We start from the raw sequence: 22996 nt of genomic DNA, 5'->3' as shown, positions 1-22996 counted from the left end.
CAAGGGGGTCCCAATAAAACAGTTTTAATTCCACAGTAAGCACTTTCAAACACAAGGTTCTTCGTCAGACTGAATAACAAGCATCACACAATTAAGGTTTTTATATAATTACAGAGCCAATAGAAACAATGCAGTAATCATCTAGGTAAATCTCTAGATTTCAAGACAGGCCTTAAAGAAACCCTGTCATTTAACCCTGACTTCCTATCTGCAAATAGCATACAAATCCAATATAATTCCCTTTCTTCAGTGAAATTAACAAAATCACCACCTCTTAGTCCCTTGTATACAATTTCTACCACTTTAAATTTAAAGCAGTGAGAAGAGCCCAGTTCAAAAACATGCTTAGCTAGAGCATTTGTTAAATCTGCCCTTTTCATAGCATACTTATGTTTATGAATACGTTCATAAAGCATTCTACTAGATTTACCTAGATAAAAACATTCACATGCTGTGCATGTTGCTAAGTAAATTATATTTTAGTTTTACAATGCGCATAAAGATTAAACACAAACTTCTGTCTAGAAAATGGGGTGTATGAAGACATTAGCTGTATCAATAGAGGGACAGTGTTTATAGTTGCCACAGGGTACAGCACCAACAAGCAGATGTTTAGCAGGCAACTCTGTTCGCATCAACTTAGAATCCCTATAACACAACCGTCGTTTAAGAGATTTCTTGTTTGTGTTGGCAAAATTAGGTTTAACACCCACAATGTCACGAATCCCGAATCCTGTCATCCGTAGTTAAAATACCCCAGTTCATATCCACCACGTGCCTAATCCTTCTGAAATCACTGGCATAAGGTAGAACCAATGGCATAGTATGAGGTTTCCTAATAGCGGACTTGCGCCCCTCTACTGCTCCACCAGAAAAATTAGGAACGGCTGAAGTTGACCTCAGAATTTTTACATCATCCCTCATAGCACTAATTTCACTTGTATTACAGCCCCTAGAGGCAAGATCAATAGAACGTTTGTCTAGATCATTATTAAAGCCATCTTCTGTATTATTCAAGCGGGAAATCCTCATCCCTTGAGTTTTCTTAATATTCCTATATACATTAGAAAGGATGCATACTATCTCGCTTTAGAATATTATTCCTTCTACATGGCTTTCTGTAAAGTCTAGTTACAAAGTCGCCCTTTATATTTCTACTCACTTGCACATCCATAAAAATAATTTCTGTAGATGAAACATGGCACGTGAACTTCAGGAACGATGTGGTGGTATGTAGATAGTCAACAAAGGCTGAAAATTCCATCTTAGCCCCTCCCCAAAACAAAACCACATCATCAACAACCTTCTATAAAACAGCAACGAAGGCTTGCAGACACTATTAAGAACAAACTGTTCTTCCCATTGTGCTAGCACCATGTTGGCATAGCTATTGGCACAAGACGTGCCCATAGCTATGCCAACTTTCTGCAAATAGTATCCATCCTGAAACATAAAGATATTATTTTCAAGGACAACTTCAAGAAAATGACATAAGAGGTCAATTTGCTTGACACTGTAGTCACTATGTTTGGTTAAAATTACTTAATCATATTGATACCCTCCAAATTGGGAATACAGGTGAACAGGAATTCAACATCTAGTGTAACTAGAAGACAATTATTCAGACCAATGGCATTCTCCTGTGTAAATTGGTATGAATCCCTAAGAAAATGTTTTGTATCATTAAGCACTGTTATAACTTTATTAAGTATAGGGCACAGCTGTTTATCAATATAACTTGAAAACAGTTCAGTTATCCATTTCCTACCTGAAACAATAGGCCTAAGAGGTGGTGAAACTGAATTTTTATGCACCTTCGGGAGGCCGTGAAAAATGGGTATGACAGGGTGTTCAACATTTAAATAATGTGCTAATTGCTCTGTAATTAGAAATTTACATTAAAGCTAAATATACCTCAAGTCTGGTTAAGCAGTATGACTCTCTTAAGCTACTCCAGGTCCAAATAACTATATGCAAAATACCATACCACATCATTGTTAGCTACAGGTCCCCCATGATGAGCCAAGAGTAACATACCACCTACCTGGACCTAATGGAGTCACTCACCATACAGCCAAACACATAGGTCATGGGAGATTTCAACTATCCTTCCATCAATTGGATGACATATATAAGCACAAATATGATCGCCCAGAGGTTCCTGGACTTTGTCAATACAAATGCCCTGGAACAGACAGTCCACACCCCCACAAGGGGTCCAAATATCCTACACTTACTACTCACCAACAAGGGGGGGGGGGTCACTGCACCCTCCTTCAGTGTGGTGCTCTCCCTGATAAGGTCAGACCATAAATCAGTCACATTCAAAGTAAATATTGGACCTGACATCCTCACAGAAGAAATAAAACTAAAACATTTTTCTAAAGCTAACTACGGCCTACTGAGTGATAGTATAAAAAGTTTCAAATCTCCTGTAAACACAGTCGACAATGACTTATGAAGCTAAAATAGCATCCCTAGCTAAAGATAAACCCATAAGGCATTCTTTAGCTATGTCAGAAATCTGAAAGGGAATGCCCAGCTATGTGTCAAACTTGCAGTGGATGGTATCACTCATACTGTACAATGTAATCAATGTCCAGCATTTTATGTTGGAAAAACCAGTAGGGTTTTTAAGAAGCGGATATATCAACATGTTTTAGATATTAAAAATAAAAATTGCACAAATGCACTTTATAGGCATGTTGAAAAACATGATAATCATAATTTTAATTTTTTAACTATAGAACAGCTACACAAGGGTTTACGGGGGGGGGGGATAATAAATTAACATTTAGACAAATAGGAACTTAGATGGCAGATTTTACTGGATGCCTGTAATTATCCTGGGTTAAATGATTGTTGTTCAATTACCCCCTGCTAAAATTATTGGCATATAGTATTAGATAATTTTTAAACCTTTTTATAAATATGGTAGTTTTGCTTTAAATGATTAATTAATTATATCATGCGATTCATTGTGAGGGGCTATATATTGGGAATGTTTTTTGTGTATTAATGTTGTTCTGATGAAGATTTTCGAAAGCGCTTAACAACTGTGTCTTGCCAATAAAGTATTTGTTGGACTGCTTGCGGTTTTCCTGGAGTTGTTCTTCAACTTTGTTCTAAGTTTATCACTCATACTGTACCTGAGTAAATTGCCAACCTGCTAGCTAACAGATTTGGCACCAGTTTCACCACCCCCCCATCCCCAACCAGCCATACCTCAAAGCATTCTTGACACCAGTCCCCTCCCCTAGCATCTCTAGAGTGCAGGCTATATCCGTTGTCTCCAAGGTCAAAAACATGACCTCAATGGGACCACATAACATCCCAGACTGCTTGCTTAGCAATCTAAAACAAGTTCTTGCAGAAGCACTAGGTGCTGTCTTTAACCATAGCCTGAGAACTGGCTATGTTCCAGCAGAGTGGAGAACAACAGTAATCCCTTTGCACAAAGGGAGGCCATCAACTGACCCTTGGAACTATAGACCCATAAGCCTGGCCAGCCTCATCTGCAAGGCCATGGAAAGAAGCAACGTGGACCTTATAAATAAGGACATAGGCGATCTTCAAATTCTTGACCCAACCCAGTTTCTCTTTGTCAAGGGTGGATCATGCCTGTTAAACATGGTAGACTTCTTTGAGAATATCACCAAAGCCCTGGAAGAAGGTAAGATGGTGCATACCACCTATCTTGACCCAGCCAAGGTTTTTGACACAATTTCCAACTCAGGTATCATTGAAACATTGAAAAAGTCTTCCAGCTGGGTTTCCTTTCACCTGTGACTTGCTTGTGATAAAATAAAACACTACAGTAACTTAAAGTGCCAAATGTCAGAATACTAATAGGAGCATAGAAAGTAGTGTTGTAATGCTTCTAAATGTGGGTATGTCTCTCTACATTTTTATAGAAAGTACCTAAAGTACTATGGTAGATGTTTTGTGCCCTCCTGGTAGTAGTGGCAGTGTGTACAGTACTGTAAAGTAAGTAAAAGGTATATGTCCTTTTCCCCACTATACTGCAATCCTGGAGTTAGTATATATATAGTTGGTGTGGGGGTGGTGGGCACAGCTCCCCATATCAGGGGGTGTGGGGAGTGTACCCCCCCCCCACCTAGTTTGGTGTTATATTGTCTGGTTTCTGTTAAGAGGGTAAGTAAGTAGTTTTTAAGTTTTGGAAATAGTTACTTGTTGGTGTTGTAAGTGTGCATGTCTATGGTTTAAAATTCAATATTTTGAAAGTCAGTACTGTAAGCTTTAATAATAATAATAATACTCAGCCAAATGAGTTTTCAGTATTTTGAAATGTAGGTATTGTGGTCTCAGTAAAATGAATTTCAGTGTGTGTGTGTGTGTGTGTGTGTGTGTGTGTGTGTGTGTGTGTGTGTGTGTGTGTGTGTGTGTGTGTGTGTGTGCATGTTAAAATAATACATTTTGTGAAAGATAGTTATTGTGGGTAAAGGGGCACTGGAAGACACTGGAGAGAGTGTGGAGAGAGGGCCTTGGGGGTGCTTGGCCAAAGACTAAGCTCTATTAATGGCTTGTGTACAGTTTAATGTGGCTGTGGAGATCTGAAGCCCAAACCAGAATAGCAGTGCATATCCTCTGTATGCTCTTGGTGCCAGATTATATTTTGTGAGTTAGTTATTGAAACATACATGTGTGAACTCTCTTGCTATCATTTCACCCTTGTTTGGCAGTAGTGGAATTCAAACTCCATGAGTGCCAGTCATCCTGATGCCAGAGTGGGTGGCATCCTGCCACCTGAGTGTCATCTGGTGGCAGTGATGCACTTCTACTGTCATATTCTGTGGCAGTGGTGCCATCCCTCCATCACACACACATCCATTCATTCAGTCATCCATTCTCCAACATCTACTTTATCCAGTTCAGGTTTGCTACATAGCTGCCAGGGTCAGCCTTATGCATAGACCAACTAGGTGGTCACCTAGGGTGCCATGCCTGGATAGGGCACTGTTTCTGATTTATTTATTTTTTATAGCAATGAAATGTGTGGTTTATTTGCTCTAAAAATAAATAAAATGAGGCACCATGTTTCAACAAAATGCACCTGCCCCAGAGTGTGATGGGTGCTCCATGGGGAGGTACTTCACTTGACATGGCCAGGTTAGACTTGCAATGTTTAAATGGTAGCCATGACGCTATCTTGCTGACTGGAGAGGGTTATCATCAATAGGATGCATTTTTTAAGTTCAAACTATAATGTTCTTAAAAAAAAGTATAACATTTTAAAGTGTGGCTTTACTGGTTGGCTGTATCTTTGTGGAGCTGGGAGGGACATTCTGCTGAATTCTGGACAGTTGGGAGGAACTGTGGAAGACAGAAACTGTGAAGTAAATATTATTAGTTTTTTCATGATGCTGGCAGTGATTAACTAAATATCTTCTTCAATATTTATGGCTTTGTGATTTCTGTGGAGCAACTTGTAATACTTTAATATGTGACAACTTGTCTGTGTGGACCGGGTTAGCAAAGGTGAAACCTATCACATGGCCATTAGAACTCATGACTATAACTGCTGGGAGGGGGTTGCCATACCTCTCAAATGTCCCTGACTTTGGATCAAAAGTTTTCTCTGTCCCTCCTAATTCCTAGTAAAACTGGTAATTTTGGGAGAAAAGGTGATGGATTACACTTGATACATAATGACAATAATTGGATTTATAGACTTAGTTTACTTCAGAAAATGCACTTTATTTCATATTTTCTTATTTTGCCAACTCCTCATGTTAAATATTTTAAAAAGGGGCTCTGATTATTTTTGGATTTGTTCCTGATTCTGAACACAAGAAGTTGAGCGATATGGGGTTGGGGCTGACTGGATAAAATGAACTGGCACTCTTGTCTTTTGCTTAATTTGAAGCAGTCAGTGCTATCTGGCTTTGCAGGGCTAGTGTGCACTTGTGAGAAGTAAGATGGACTGCTTGACACTAGGTGTGCACAGAGCAGGTATAATTGCTGGGGCTGTCTGTTGAGGAAAATGAGTACCTGCCTGCTGCTAGCTTATTATTCTGGCTTGCAGGACTGCTGTGATTTATGTGAAGCAACTTGTAATTTTAAAATGCATGGCAAATGTTTGTTTGAAACAAAGGTAAAATGCCTTCATTTCATTGTTATCCTCTTTTATCACAATCAAACATATGAATTGTACATAGATATGGGTATAACCCCTTGGGGTTTGTCTGGGTAAAAGTAACTGATCCTCTTGTCACGTGCTCAGTTTGCGGTCATTATTCAAATGGATAAAATGCAGCATAGAATATAGTAGACTCTCTCTTATCTGGTCTCGCTGGGACCAGACCTCAGGCCACATAAACAAATGGCTGGTTAATGAGAAAAAGCATACAAAATAATATTCATAGGTTATAAATCAGTTAGAATAACAGGATTTGTGTTAATATGCATTTTTGGGTACTTACGTATTATTGCAACCATATTTCCAAAGCCCCATAATTTGTAAAGTTTTCAAGAAACCATGTCTGTAAACCTAACAAGTGGTGTGTAGTGTTAAGTAGTATTGTTTCAGATTGCTTTTCACACAGGAAGAGGAATAACGGAAAAATTCCTCTTCCCTAGTAGCATCCTTTCCCGAACTATACACCTGACTACTGCTTCTCAGTCCTTAATGTTACAGATCCTGAAAGTCACCACGTTTCCAACAAGACAAAGAGTGGGGAACATGGCTCACTCAGATAAAGTAACTCACTTACTTTGAAAGCTCTTTTTGCAGGTATCTGATCAGTTGTCACACATCCCTGTTATAGTCTGGTCTCTCAGAAGGTACGTTAATTCACTCTTAAGTCTGAGTTCTTTTTGGGGAGGTTTACAGAAATTACTCACCGACTTTTTTCTGTAATGATATTTTTAGTCGCAGTCTATGAAACCAAACTTACTAAGTGCTTTACTGGCTATACAAACAGTGAAACACTTTTTTCCTTAACTGGAAGTATGCATCCAACCCTGTGCACTCCAATGAGTTATGATCCGTAATACGGAATGCAGGATTTCTAAAGGTGGGTGCCACTGTGTAGTTCACAGAAGACATGAAGCGCACCAGGGATGAGTACAAAATTTTAACATATTCCTCTTGCTGCCTCATACCCACTGTGGCACAGTAACACTTACTTGTTTACACATCTCTTCTAAGGTAAACATAGGTGTTTTCGCACAAACATAACGAATTATGGCATTGCGAAAATGTGGTTGCGATAATACGTAAGTACCCATTTTTCTAATGAATATGAAGTCTAAAACTCAAATGCCTGCATTATTTAGGCCAGAGGAGGTGAAAGTGTTGTTCTTCTCTGCTGTTTTTTGCTAGAACTACAACAGACGTTTGATGGCAGGTTAAAGAGAGGCCAGATAAGAGGGGGTCTACTGTACCCAGATATTCAGAGCTTGGGGGGGGGGGGCTGGTGGCTCCCAAACACCAAGGCAAAAAATGGATTTTGACATGGGCTTAGAAGTGGCCTCTGCCCTAAATTCTACCTAGTCTAAAATTAGCCCTGCTCTGATTCATACACAGAGGATAGCTGTGGTTTGTGTGGGGAGATGGGGATGATATGTGTGGGGAGATGGGATGATGTCATTATTTCTTTAACTTTCCTTCCAAACCAAGTAGGTCAGTTTCTTGTGTTGGGCTGGGGACGGTGTGGTCGTTATTTCTTTAACTTTCCTTACAGACTTCAGAGGGGTGCACAGAGGGTCACTTAGCTTGTACATGAGTAGTGTACTGTCTAAAAGTAAGTTGCAAACTTACTGTAATTATTTTTTTGCATTTCCTCACAATCAGACACAAGCTGCATATATAGGTAGCTATTTTTTGCGAGAGGGTAAAGAAGCATTCTGTTTATATATGTCTGACATCAAACATGTTCAATTTGACTTTTCAGTTTTGTTGAAGTGTGACAATCAGAGGTGTATACAGAAGGTAGCTGTCTTTTGTGGGTAGGGCTAAGAAGGCATGCTGTATATGTATATGACAGCAGTGACTTGCAACTCCTATGATCCTATAAGATTGTGACCATTTGTTTCATAATTTTCATCCCAGTTTAACACCAGACTAGGTTACACAGAAACTGACCACCTTTTTTAAGGTGGAGGAGGGAGGCAGATATTATTTCCAGATATGATTTAATAACACCACAAGCATTTGTCTTTTATGTTTATTGTACACTGCTATTTGATGAATTTTGAGAATTAAGCCTTGGATATAACTCATTTATTCCCTAAATAAAAGAGTAAAATATATTTCTTTCTCTACATATGATTTTTGTTTAGAACATCATTAAATCAAAAGGTTGTGAAAAAAAGCTCACCTCATAGCATTTATAATGCCATGGCTTCTGACCCCTAGCAGTCTCTAGACCCCAACTTAATTTAGTTATTACAGTGTAGTCTTGGTCAGTTCAGGTGTGTTGAAAGGATTAAGGAAAACCAAAGATGAACAGTAGACTGAATTTCCTCCCTTTGAGGATGATGGTTTTCTTACAATTCTGGAATCAGATATGGTGTTGAATGGTTTGGCCAAATCAAAATAAGCTGTATGAACAGTGTGACCACTCTCAACAGCTTGTGTAACCCTTTCAAAAGAAATGAACAAGATTTATCAGCCATGATTTCCTTTTTGAGAAACCAAGTTGGACGTGGGGGGGCAAGCTTAATGAGTGTTTTAAATATCATAATTAATGTGATCAGATATAATACATTCCACAGATTTACATATCATACTCAAACCTGAATAGTCTGTAATTTCCAGCGTCAGTGGTAGGGCCACCCTGGTCGGGGGGTATTACCCCAGCAGTGTGCCTGGATCTGGGTACATACTCTGTGGCTAAGCTTAGTTTTAAACAATTTAAAGAGAGTTTCAGTGAGAGACTGTTTGAAGCTCTTTAATAAGCACTCAGGTATGTTATCAGGACTCATGGAGGAAGTGCTTTTGTTTTTAGATAACATTTTCAGTAATAATTGGGAATAAGGGAATCTAGCATGAGTATTTTGACTTTTTTTTCTTGCAACATTTGTGCCTATTTGCAGCTCTCACTCAGCTCACACCAGGGCCTCTCCTTGTCGACCACATCCACTGGGCATACCTAATTCTCCTCTGGCTTTATCCTGACCCATGCGTGGAACCAATGAGGAGATTGTGGTTCCTGGTGCAGCATTATACTTAAGCTCTACCTTTCTCTTTCCCTTGTGCACACCTGTTCAAGTCTAGGGGGTGGAAATGCAATGAGGACATTCTAGTGTAGTGTCCCACCTCCATTATGACTCAGCCAAAGTCCCCCATCTATTCCCTTCTTAAGACAATGTCCCCTTCTTTGTCCCCAGTCTGTACTTGAGATCAAATACAAAATGTGCCCAAGTGTGCACCCTCTTCCTCTAGGAAAGGTACAGGCAAACCCATCCTTGTCTTCCCAAACCCTCAGATACCCAAGCTGCTAATTGAACCTGGGTCACCTAGGTCACAGTCAGGGCTTTATCCTTCTATGCCACAGCACTAGAAATCTGGGATGAATGACACTGGAATACTTGTTTTGTGGATGAAGTTTGCAGAGGACTTGTTTGCTATTATATTTGTGATGTCATTTGAGTCGGGGGGGGGGGGCTCACTAAGGAGAAGTTCCGAGCAAAAGAAGTATTTGTTGTTATCATTTGTTTCAGCAGCTAACCACTGTTAATGGTTTGCTTTACTGGTCCGTATTATGCTTTTCATTTTCTTGGTGATATTTTTTTATACTATCCTCATTCTGAGAAATTCTTCCCTAACTACACAGTTTAGGGAGTTTTTTCTCTTGTTATAAAATTTATGTTAGTTGACTACAAGTGAAGTCAAGATTATTTTTGAATTTCCCATATATTTGGCTCTAGCTGGGACTTGTAGGGCCATGTATTTATCTATGTGGGCATAAAACTCCTTAATGAAGTTGGCCACTTTGTTGATACCAACAGTATGATGTCAATTTAGAGATTTCATCATATAATTGTATGGGTCTATATTGTAACATTGAAGTCTTAAAACTTCAAATGTTATAATATCGAACCCTATGCACCGAACGCTGAAAATAGCGAAGCAAAGTATTTGGTGGGCTGTTTTTGCAGCTTCGCTATTTCCTCGACTGTGAAGCGAAGGTTACGGACCGGGTTAAGGTAAGTGTGCGAACGAAGGTGAGTGTGCGATAGGGACCTTAGGGTTAGGGAGCGGGTAAGGTGAGTGTGTGATAGAGGCCTTAGGGTTAGGAAGTGGGTAAGGTGAGTGTGCGATAGGGAATTTAGGGTTAGGGAGCGGGTAAGGTGAGTGTGTGATAGTTAGGGACCTTAGGGCTAGGGAGCGGGTAAGGTGAGTGTATAGCTAGTAGTGTATGTATGGTTTAGTGTAGGGTTCTGTTTGTTGCATTTACCTGTTGAGGCTACACACTCAAGTGCGCTAGCCTGTGTTACATATTTATTGCATTTTCCTGCTGTTTGTTGCAAAAAAAAAACAAAAAAAAAAACAAAAAAAAATCCGTGTTTCCCATCTTTTCCTGACCTAGAGTAGTCCAAATACAGGCTTTGCTGTATTCTGGACTTTTGGAAAGTTCCTGTGTTGCCCATTTCCTTTCTTGGATAAAGGGAGGCTTCTTTGTTCACCAGTGGCAGTGGGGAGCAGCCTATTTATCCCTGGAGGAGTGTTCCCAGCACAAGAATCTGGTAGTCTATTGGCCGTTTTTGTGCACAGCGCAGCATCGGGCAACAGCGCTTAATTGAGTTTAAACCATTCTCGGCTCCACAAAGTCTGCTCTTCACTTTTTCCCTTAGAACTGATCTAGTTCTCATAATAAACACCCTATTCCTACTCTAAAGCCTGGCACTTGCTCACTAAAGCAATTATATAAGTCAGCACTAAAAAATTAAAAGCACTACACCCTCACAAACTCCCCTTGAGTACCTTGGTCCCCACTGGCCCTTTTTTCAATTATAAAGGAATTCCCAATACTATTCTAGCATGTCCAAAGGTCAGTTGTCAATCTCTTCTCCGGTCCAGCTGGTGAATCTGGGAATCTTGAGGCAATGTTACAACTGCCTCATGTACACAGACAACCCTCTCCTCCTCCCAACAAATTCCAACACGTGAGAGATGCAACCATATAGCCAAACTGGAGGCTAAGCTCTCTCAACTCAGTACCGGCGTAACCAGTCAGGAGGAGAAGGAAACCACACTCACTACAATTCCAGTCTCACATAGACCTACCACGACAGCAAACTAAACACATAAACACACAAAAATATACTCGGAGGCTCTAAATAAAAATCTGCCTAAGCAACAGAGACCTCCAAAGCAAACACCCAAGCAACTGCTACCCCACGTGCAACACATAGCTCACAAAGCCAGTGTGCCAAACAGTCACAGCCCTTAAGGCTAAACAACACACCTGATACACTTGTAATAGGTGACTCTATCGTCAGGCACACTGACGTCCCGCTCACCAGGCTGAACAAGGAGAAGGTCATGGTGAGCTGCCTGTAGGGCGCTAGGATCCACCACATAACACAAGCACTCAGGTCACTCCAAGGCAAGTACAAATATGACTCAGTCATTGTCCATGCTGGTGTGAATGACCTGAGACGTACCTCCCTGGACTACATGAAAAGAGACATAGAAGAGCTCTCTGAGCATGTAGCCCAGGCCGGTATGACCCTGACCATGAGTAGCATCTTACCCTCACCAAGAATGATGCCACAATATGAAGACAATATGATCAATTTCAACAATTGGCTTAAGTATTGGTGTCATTCAAAGGGGATCCAATGCCTGTCAGCCTGGGATGACATGCTCAACAAGCCACGATGCTTCGTTAGGGACGGCTTGCACCTGTCACCCCTGGGCTTTCGGATATTGGCAAAGGCTCTTGCCACCCCCATAGTGCCTTTTTTAGGCAAGGCTCAAAAGACAAACCCACCTCTATATGTATCACAAGGGATAAGAAACTAAGAGTAATGCTACTCAATGCCAGAAGTCTAAACCTCAAGATGCACGCACTCAAAACTCTCCTTAGCATGGAGAACATCGATATCTGTGCAGTAACAGAAACCTGGTTCAAGGCTCCCAAGAGCACCCCAGCACTACCAGGTTATACCTCATACCATGTTTTTCGGCCCCAAAACTTGGACCGAACCACAAAAGGAGGGGGAGTATCAATATTCGTAAAATATACCCACACCTCCAGGTTGGTGGCACAGCACGATGCATCAGAGACTATCCATGTGCAACTAACAGTGGGTAAAACTGCCTTCCAGTTTATAGCCTGCTACAGACCACCCTCCCAAACCCAGGAACCCCACTCGGCCTTCCTGAGAACACTGGAAAATATGAAGGTCTCTCCAAACACCATTATATTGGGCGACTTCAACTATCCAAACATAGACTGGGAGCATTACTTTAGCTCCAACACCCTAGCCCAAAGGTTCCTAGAATTTATAAACTCAAATGCTCTGGAACAACTTGTTACCACTCCCACAAGAGGGGAAAACATACTGGACCTGATCATCACCAACATGGGGACTCTATGCTCCAGACCAGAAGTGTATCCCTCACTGGTAAGATCAGACCATAAACTAATCTCACTAGATATTCACATCCCGACCCCAGCCCCTGCCCAGAAAACCACAGTGAAAAACTTCTCTAAAGAAAATTTCACACACCTCAAAACCGAAGTGGAATCCTTCAAAGCCCCCGGGCCTGTGGAAAATACGGCCCAGACCGCAGAATCCTTTATAAACGCATTCTATGAACACCTTCAGGAATGCATGGATCATGCAATCCCAAACAAAACCAAGACCCAATCCTCCAAAGGCAGGTGTCCTGTCTGGTGGACCCCAGCCATAAACAAACTATACAATAGAAGGAGGAAGCTACTACATGATAGAGCAAAATCCCGAAAAGGGAAGGCATCTCTGATTAGTATTAGCAAAAAACTACGGGCACTCATAAAATCGTCTAAGGCCAGCTTTGAGAGACAAATTGCACAGGACACTAAGGATAATCACAAGGCTTTCTTTAGTTATGTTAAGAACCTGGGTGGGAATTCCCAGATATGCTCAGAATTAGTCCAAAATGACAAAAAATACACCAAACCCACAGACATTGCCAACATCCTAGCTGACAGGTTCAGCGCAAACTTCTCCCCCCCTTCCCCACCAAAAGGGAAAATATCTATCCCAGCAGAGTGCTGCCCCCCTAACATCTCAGATGCTCAGGTAAGAGCCGCCCTCTCCAAAGCAAAAAACACAGCATCAATGGGACCAGACGGTGTCCCGGGCTGCGTCCTACATGAACTCCAAGAAGAACTAAACCCAAACATAAAACTACTGTTCAATCTCAGCCTTACTACAAGATATGTACCAAAGAGTGGCGTACAGCAACAGTGGTCCCTCTCCACAAAGGTGGTGCCTCAACGGATCCTAGAAACTATTGCCCCATAAGCCTGACTAGCTTGGTCTGCAAAGCTATGGAAAGGATCATCATGGACCTCATAAATAAAGATATTGGGAACCTACAGACACTGGATCCTACCCAGTTCGGCTTTGTTAAGGGCAGATCCTGCCTCTTAAACCTGGTCAATTTCTTTGAAACAGTCACCAAGGCCATTGACGAGGGGAAGGTGGTCCACACAGCCTAGCTGGACCTCGCAAAAGCCTTCGATACAATACCCCACTCGGGCATTATAGATAAGCTCACCAGCTTAAATATAAACCCCTATGTCACTAGATGGGTTGCAAACTGGCTCAAGGACAGAACCCACATGGTTAGAATTGCTGGAGCCATGTCAGACTCCAAACCACTTACAAGTGGCGTCCCACAAGGCTCAGTCCTGGGACCTCTCTTGTTCGGTATATATTTCTCGGAGGTACAGGCCAACATGGAAGGACTGTGGCTGACCAAGTTTGCAGATGACTGCAAACTGGGCGCCATAATCGACTCTCCAGCCGACACAAGCATCCTACAAAAGGGCCTCATAGAAACAGACAACTGGTGCCAGAGCCATGGCCTCAAGCTAAACTCCAAAAAGTGTATAGTCATCCTCTTCGGCAAAAACAAAGTGCCCACAAATTACCACATAGATGGTAATCTATTAAGTACGGAAGAAGTAATTAGGGACCTGGGGACCCAAGTTGATAGCAATCTCTCATTCGACAACCACGTGGCCAAAGTGGTTAGAAAAACATTTTATATAGCCCACCTAATCATGAAGTGATTCACATCTAGATCAGAGGAGGTCATCGTGCCTCTTTACTCATCCCTCATCAGGCCCATAATTGAGTACAATGTCCCTTTTGGGATGTACCTTACCAGACACCTGCAGCAACTGGAAAGACTCCAAAAGTACCTCACCAAGAGGATCAAAGGACTCAAACAGATGCCATATGCTGCCCGGTTAAAGAAACTCCAGCTCTACTCAGTGGCATACCACCTGCTCAGAGGCGATCTGTGCCTGACGTATAAAGCCACATCCAACCCAGAATTAATGGACATGCTGCACCTCAGAAAATCCAAATCCCATCGAGCTATGTGCTCGAGAGACTTGAACCTCAGCACTGAAATAAAAAGGACATGCTGGAGGGACAGATTCATAACCCAGAGGCTCCCTTTACCCTGGAATAAAATCCCAGTCCAGGTTAGACAGAGTCCCTCATTGACTCTCTTCAAGAGGAATCTTGATGAGTGGATGGGAGATCATAGATTTACTCCGGGTATCACTTCTGTGTCACTGTTAGACAGAGGCACAGTATACTAACCTCGAAAAAGGGCATAGCAAAATTCATTTAAAATGGGTGGTAAAAGCCAAACACACCCTGGCTAGGCTTGTAAATGCCCTAGGGCGGATAGCCTAGTATGAACCTATGAACCTAAGTGTATGTGTGTGGATTATTTATTTTGGTGTGCTTGTGTTTTGTGTATGTTTGCCAGAACAGTGAATTTTTTCCCTGGGAAAAAAATTCGCTATTCTGAGTAATCGATGTTATGGTCTTTCGATCTAAATGGTATGATATTATAACAGTCAAAGTTTTAAGACTTAAGTGTTATAAAATAGACCCAATTGTATAAGGGTCACCCTTTTGAGGTCTGTCACTCATACCTCTCTAACATAAATGACAAGCAGGAGAGTATTTTGTTTAGATGCTTTAATACATAGAAACACATCAGGATGGACAGAAGCATCATAAAATATGAACAAACTGGTTAACAGACAGACCTTACATACATACATGTTTACATCTCAACAGCTTACTACAAAATGGCAGTCAGACTCGCACGTGCTCAGTATTTATACACTTGTGCAAGCCCTTGGATAACTTCTTTAAAGGTACATACACACACAATGATCTACATCCTACCTCTTAAAAATATTGCCCTTTGTAAAAACAACATTAGAGTTAGAGATGCATTACTATAGACATTAGAAACAAAACACAATGTACATGTCCAAGTTGTTTCCTATCTGTTACAGGGTTTAGAGATGCGACCATATCTCGTAACATAACAATCTGGACCAAATTTATCAACAGGGCAGTCTTCAGTGCACAACTCATAGCAGGAACTTCTGGATTCATCACAGGAATGGAAATGTCCTCTGGAACTTCCTCTGAAATTGGAACACTGGACAACTCACTCTGAGATAATGAGTCTTTCTCACAGGCTATGTGCTGTGGTGTAGGCTCGGACACCGGTGTCAAATGTTTCTGATTCTGCCTAAAGACCACTCGTTGTGATTCCAGAATGTATGTTCTTGGCTCTGGGCAAATACTCTTCACAACACCAATTTGATCATAACCTTTGAACGTTTGTATCCTTACCACTTCTCCTTCTTGTAATGCATTGAGCGGTTTGCTGGTTTTATCATAGTAGGACTTCTGGGTTAAACGCTTCTTCAACAGATTGGTTTTCAGTGACCTGTTGTTCTTGACACATGGAACTAACAATTGACTACTGATTGTTCGGGTTTGTATTGACAAAAGTCTCTGAGCAGGTGAACCAAGATGTTTATCATAAGAAACATTTCTGAGATTCAAGAGATTCAAGAAAACATCACTATTATCTTGTTTTAACTTCTCAAGTAACTGTTTTGTACTTTGAACTACACATTCTGCCAAAGCAATTGACTGCGGGTACTCAGAGCTACTTCTGACATGAGTAAAGTCCCATTCTTCAGCAAATGTTTCAAAATGTTGGCTTGTAAACTGTGTGCCATTGTCAGAAATAAGTTTGTGTGGACTATCATGGACTGCGAAATGACGTTTCATCTTAGTAATGACAGTACTGGATGCTAGATTAGGAAGCAGGTCAATCTCAAACCAATTGGAGTAAGAGTCTACTAACATCAAATAAGGTTGACCATTCCACTCAAAGATGTTGGTGGCTATTGTCGACCAAGGTAGTTCTGGGTTTTTGTTTAGCTGAAGTGATTCCTTTGTTTGATGTGGCTTAGTACTATTACACATGGAACAAAATGAAAAGTCCTCTCAATGTCTTGTGACATGGAAAGCCAACATACTGGTCCTCTTGCCCTTCTTTTGGTATATTTGGTTCCTGGGTGACCACAATGAAAGACAGTAATGTCTGGTTGCAAGGAATTTGGAACAATTACTTCTGGACCTTTCATAATGATACCTTTGTCAGACAAAATCTCATCTCTGTATGGAAAATAAGGTTGCACTTCTTGAGGTACACTAGATTGCTTAGACAGCCATCCTTGATTGATAAAGTGGTTTAACCTCTGTAAAACTGGATCTGTGGCTGTGTGATCTCTTAGCTCACTCAAGACATGTGAAAGAAAAAATTCTCACTTCCATGACTTCAAAATCAAGGTTCTCATTCTCATGCTGTTTAGTGGTGCTACTGGGCGATCTGGATAATGTTTCAGCAAGATCAATAAGTTTGCCTTTCTTGTAGACAAGAGTGAAATTATACTTTTGCAATCTCAGCATCATACATTGCAGTCTGTCTGGAGATGAATGCATAGGCTTTCTCATGACAGTGACTAGAGATTGGTGGTCTGTTTTGATTTGGATAGGTCTACCATAAACATAATCATGGAACTTCGAACATGTAAACACAATTGCCAAAACCTCTTTCTCAATCTGGGAATACTACATTTCAGTTTGGGTAAGAGTTCTCAATGCATAGGCGACAGGTTAATCTTCTTGTAGAATGACTGCACCAAGACCAAATTTCGAAGCATCACAGGAAGAGTGACTGGTTTGTGAACATCATAGTATCTGAGAGTTGGTGGACTAGCAGTTCTCTGTTTTAGGACATCAAATGCTCTTTGGTGTTGCTCTAACCAAGACTAGGATACATTTTTACATGTCAGCTCTCTTGGCGGTGCTGAAAGTTGGTTCAAGTCTGGAATGAACTTGCCTAGGTAGTTAACCATGCCAAGAAAACTTTACAAGGCTTGAACATTGTCTGGTACTGGCATCTTGAGAATGGGTGTTTGCTTAGAAGGGTCTGGTTGTAGACCTGTATTAGTAAATAAATGACCAACATAAGCAACTTCTTGTAGCATGAATTTGCATTTCTGTGGACTGAGCTTAAGATTCACTTGATGTGCCCTTTCTAGAACTTTTCTGAGGTTTCTGTCATGTTCAGCTTCACCATGACCTCCTACTAGTATGTTGTCTACTATAATAGCACAAGGATACCTAGAAAGAATTTGCTCCATTGCACGTTGAAAGACTTCAACTTGCAGAATTTATCCCAAATGGCATTCTCAAAAATCTGTACCTGCCAAATTGAGTATTGAAAGTAGTTAGCAATGAGAATTTTTTGTCAAGCTGAATTTGCCAAAATTAACTGTTTGTATGCAGGAACAGAAAAAAACAGTGGTATTTGGCATCAAGGTTGCAACTTCTTCGACTGTGCACATTGGATGATGAGGTCTTTTTAGTGCCTTGTTCAAATCTTGTGAAGCAATACATATTCCGATGTAATATGAGCTTTTCTTATGAGCTACCACCATGGAAGATACCCACTCAGCTGGAGTTTCAACTAGAGAAATCACACCTTGCCACACCATTTTATCTGACTCGGCTTTTACTCTGTCCTGCATGGCTATTGGAACTTTATGAGCTGGCCTGATAACTGGACTGACCTCTGGTTCTAGCTTCATGAAGAACAAAACTGTTAGTTTGCCTAGTTTGTCTTCAAAAAGATCAGCATAGGTAAAAAAATGTAGTGGGCAAAATTAGAGTAGTGGTCTTTTAAGCTAACTTGGTGGACTTCCTTATTAAATGAAAGCAGTCCCATTTTCAAACTATCTCTGAGCCCTAATAATGACTGGACGTGCCTCTTGACCACATAAAATAATGTCGTAGCTTCTTCCAGCAGAGTAACATGAAAGCACTAGTGAGCCTTTGGTCTGAATTTCTTCACCTCCATAAGCAATAAGTTTCACACACCTTGCCAAATCAAGCCTTTCACCATAACACACTCTAGCAAATATTTCTGCTGACATAAAATTGTACACGGAACTTGTGTCATCTTTGATCTCTATGGGTTTGTCATTTATCCAAACAGTACAAAATACCTCATTCTTTGCCCTTAAATATATGGCATTGATCGTTTCATGAAGCACTGACACATCATCAGCATAAAGAGTAGGGTTGCAGCTTTCTAATTGATCAACTCATTTCTTAAAATGTTTCCTTTTAATAAAAGAATGTGGGTGTTTTGATTTACAAAATATTTTGAAATTATTCCATGTATTACATTTGTGGCATTGTTGACCAAAAGCTAAACATTTTTCCCTTTTAGGTTCATGACTTCCATCACAATTAAAACAGTTGGCAATGAAATGGGGTTGGGGCCCATGCTTTGAGTTTGCTGACTCACTCTCGTGATTCACTGAGACTGTGCAAACTCTGGAATTTACTGGAAAGTTCTGGGGTTTACCAGAGAGTGCTGCAGAATCTACAATTGCTGCCATGTGCTTGGGCTTGTTTATTTTAACTATGTGCTGCACACTATCAACAAGAGCTTTATCACTGTGCCTTCTAGAGGCATTCTCATTTGTAACCATACCTGTATGCTCTTCTAAGAGTTCGTACATCTGAGAAATCTCAATGGCCTTATTCAAAGTTAAATCACTGTCACAAAGCAAATCAGCATGTTTTAACTTTATTTCTCAGGTCAGTTATATATGCTGCAAAAGTTTCACCAGGCTTTTGATCCCTTGTGTAAAATAAGTGCCTTTCCATTGTAACATTTGTCTGGGGGTTACACATTTCTCTAAATTTACTTTTTCAGCACTTAGGGTCCACCTTTGACTCAGCCGGTACAACAAACAATATGCTGGTTTTCCACTTCTTCTGTACAGATAGCAGGTGCATACACAAATGAACATTCCCTTTCAACGGCTTCTGACCCAGCTAAATTAAGCAGAATAAATTACTTTCTACGGTCATCTTTATCAGAAAATGCAGCCTGTATGAAAATGGCATGCTCTTGCTCAAACACTCTCCAGTTCTCTGCAATATTACTATCAAAGACAAGTCCACTGCCATGCCCACAAAGTATGTACAAACACACTGAAAATATGGCCTTTGTAATTATGTATGAACAAACTATTCTGTGAGCTTGTAATAACATTCAAATGTACAATAAATTCTTCTAAATACTGTAAGTTGTGAAATATCATTTGAAATGGCTGTATTCTGCTAAATAAGCTGTGTAATGGCTGTACTTTTGTGAAATAGCTTTACTGTAACACAAACATGTGAACACTTTATACACTTCTGATAACTCAGATATCTTTGATTAGTATGAAAAATACATGCTTTGTGAAAATTCAGTCGTTGTCCCTTATTTTATTCATTTTATGCAATTTGTACTTTATTTCAAACATTTTCTGCAGTAATTTGAATATTTCTATCAATATCTTACATATCAGTTTATGCAAATATCATTTAGAAAATTCTGTATGCCTTGTTTCATATTATGTGAATAAGAAATAGTGCTGAGCAAGTTTTAATTTCTAAAATTTGTTTCTGAATTGTTTTGCAAAGTGTGCACATTTCAAGGATGATTCACTCTTACATATTCCACTAGTCCCAAGAAAGTGCCTTAAGTCATTTTCACCATGCCACCTCTAACTTCATGCCCTTTAGACATGCCACTTCTGACACCATGTCCTTTTAGACATGCCACTTCTGACACCATGCTGCTCATCTCGCTCTAACATAGAAGACAAGCAGGTGGGGTATTTCATTTATAGGTTCATAGGTTCATAGGTTCATACTAGGCTATCTGCCCGAGGGCATTTATAAGCCTAGCCCATCGTTTTGTGGCTTACGCCACCCCTTTAGTATGGGGAACTATACCCATTATTTTGCTGTGCATCTGTCGAGCAGTGACACTGAGGTAATTCCTGGGGTATATCTGCGATCTCCCATCCATTGGTCAAGATTTCTCTTGAACAAGGCCAGCGAGGTGCTCTGCCTCACATGTACCGGGATTTTGTTCCACAGCATAGGGAGTCTTTGGGTGATGAATCTATCCCTCCAGCACGCCCTATTAATAGCTGTGTCGAGGTTTAAGTCTCCGCCCTTGTGGCTCTGATGGATCTAGATTTTTGAGGTGAAGCATATTCATCAAATCTGGGTTTGACATGGCCTTGTATGTTAGGCAAAGGTCACCTCTGAGCAAGCGTGGCGACTGAATAGAGCTGGAGTTCTTTCAGTCGGGCAGCATAGGACAGATTTTGAGACCCTTTATCCTTTTGGTGAGGAACTTTTGTGGCCTCTCCAGCTGCTGCAAGTGTCGGGTCAGATACATTCCAAATGGGGCATTGTACTCAATCATTGGTCTGATGAGTGATGAGTAAAGGGAGACTATGACCTCCCTTGATCTAGATGAGAATCCCTTCATGATAAGGTGGGCAATGTAGAAGGACTTCCTAACTACTTTAGCTACATGGGTGTCGAATGACAGACTACTATCAACCTGGGTCCCCAGGTCCCTGATAACTTCTTCTGTGCTCAGTGGATTGCCGCCTATTTGGTAGCTAGGGTAACCTTGTTTTTCCCGAAGGGTATGACTATGCATTTTTTGGCATTTAACTTTAGGCCGTGGCTCTGGCACCAGTTATCCGTTTCTGTGAGACCCTTCTGAAGGATATCTGTGTCAGATGTGTTTTCTACTATGGCGCCCAGTTTGCAGTCATCTGCAAACTTTGTCAGCCATAACCCTCCTGTGTTTGCTTGTACTTGGAAAAGTAGATGCCAAACAAGAGTGGGCCCAGGACTGAGCCCTGTGGGACACCACTTGTGACAGGCTTTGAGTCTGACATGGCGCCAGCAACTCTGACCCTGTGGGTTCTGTCACTCAGCCAGTTTGCAACCCATCTTGTGATGTATGGGTTAACATTTAAGCTGATGAGTTTTTCAATGATACCCGAGTGGGGTATTGTATCGAAGGCCTTAGCCAGATCGAGGTAGGCTGTATGGACTGCCTTTCCCTCATCAATGGCTTTGGTGACTGTTTCGAAAAAGTCAACCAAGTTTAAAAGGCATGATCTGCCTTTGACAAAGCCAAACTGGGTTGGATCCAAAGTCTGCAAATTCCCTATGTCTTTATTTATGAGGTCCATTATGATCCTCTCCATGGCTTTGCAGATAAGGCTTGTCAAGCTAATGGGCCGGTAATTTCCAGGGTCTGTGGAGGCACCACCTTTGTGAAGTGGGACCACAGTTGCAGTGCGCCACTCCCTGGGTACGTATCCAGAGGTAAGACTTTGATTAAACAGCTGTCCTAGCTGTGGGTTTAATTCCTCATTGAGTTCGTGGAGCACACAGCCGGGGACACCATCGGGTCCCATGGATGCTGTGTCTTTTGCTTTGGAGAGAGCAGTTCTCACTTGGGCGCTGGAGATGTTTGGGGGGCTGCACTCATTTGGTATAGATATCTCTCCTTTTGGGGATGGGAGAAGTTTGCACTGAACCTGTCAGCCAGTATGTTGGCAATGTCTGTAGGATCAGTAATCTTCACATCATTTTGAACTAGTTCTGAGCATATCTGGGAGTTTCCTCCTAGGTTTCTAACATAGCTAAAGAAGGCCTTATGATTGTATTTTGAGTCTTTAGCTATTTTTCTCTCGAAATTTGCTTTGGATGATTTTATGAGAGCTCTTAGTTTTTTACTTATAGTGATCAAGGGTGTCTTACCTTTTAAGGATTTTGCTCTATCTTGTAGTAGCTTCCTCCTTTTGTTGTAGAGTTTGTTTATGGCTGGGGTCCACCAGACTGGACACTTGCCTTTGGTACAAAGAGTCTTTGTTTTGCTTGGGATTGCCTTATCCATGCAGTCCTGCAGGTGCTGGTAGAAGGCGTTTGTAAGTGATTCAGCGGCTTGAGTATTGTTTTCCGCGCTCGGGGCCTGAAAGGAGACCACACTAGTCTTTAGAAGTGTGAAGTCGGCTTTTGAGAAGTTCTTTACTGTGGTCTTTTTTATTTCAGGTGGGGTGGGATGAGGACCTCCAGCGAGATTAGTTTGTGATCTGATCTCACCAGTGAGGGGTATACTTCCGTGTTGAACATTGTGCTCCCATGTTCGTGATGATGAGATCAAGTATGTTATCTCCTCTTGTGGGGATGGTGACTAGTTGTTCCATGGCATTTGAGTTTATGAATTCCAGGAACTTTTGGGCTAGGGTGTTTGGGCTTGAGTAGTGTTCCCAGTCTATATTAGGGTAATTGAAGTCACCTAGTATGATGGTGTTTGGTGATACATTTATCCCTCTAGTGTTTTCAGGAAGGCCATGTGAGTTTCCTGAGTTTGTGAGGGTGGCCTGTAACATGCTACAATTTGCAGAGCAGTCTTGCCTATGGTTAATTGCACCTGGATGGTCTCCGATGCATCGTGCGTTGCCACCAGTCTTGAGGTGTGGGTGTCCTTGATGAATATGGATACCCCCTCCTTTCTTGGTATTGTCCGGAT

General features: G+C 41.2%; 1 protein-coding gene across 3 annotated transcripts in view; it reads right to left on the bottom strand.

Annotated features, from left to right (window-relative positions):
• The window catches only part of LOC122792911 (caspase-8-like), a 722590-nt gene that overhangs the window by 247815 nt on the left and 451779 nt on the right, over positions 1–22996 (bottom strand). For all 3 annotated transcript variants that reach the window (XM_044060469.1, XM_044060468.1, XM_044060470.1), the window contains exon 6: positions 13676–13678. In XM_044060469.1, coding sequence (XP_043916404.1) covers positions 13676–13678 — 3 coding nt within the window. The remainder of the gene's footprint in view (positions 1–13675; positions 13679–22996) is intronic.

Source organism: Protopterus annectens, chromosome 2.part0 (assembly GCF_019279795.1).
Source record: "Protopterus annectens isolate FY-2018-M chromosome 2.part0, PAN1.0, whole genome shotgun sequence".
Lineage (NCBI taxonomy): Eukaryota > Metazoa > Chordata > Ceratodontiformes > Protopteridae > Protopterus > Protopterus annectens.
This window is presented reverse-complemented; position numbering and strand designations above follow the sequence as displayed.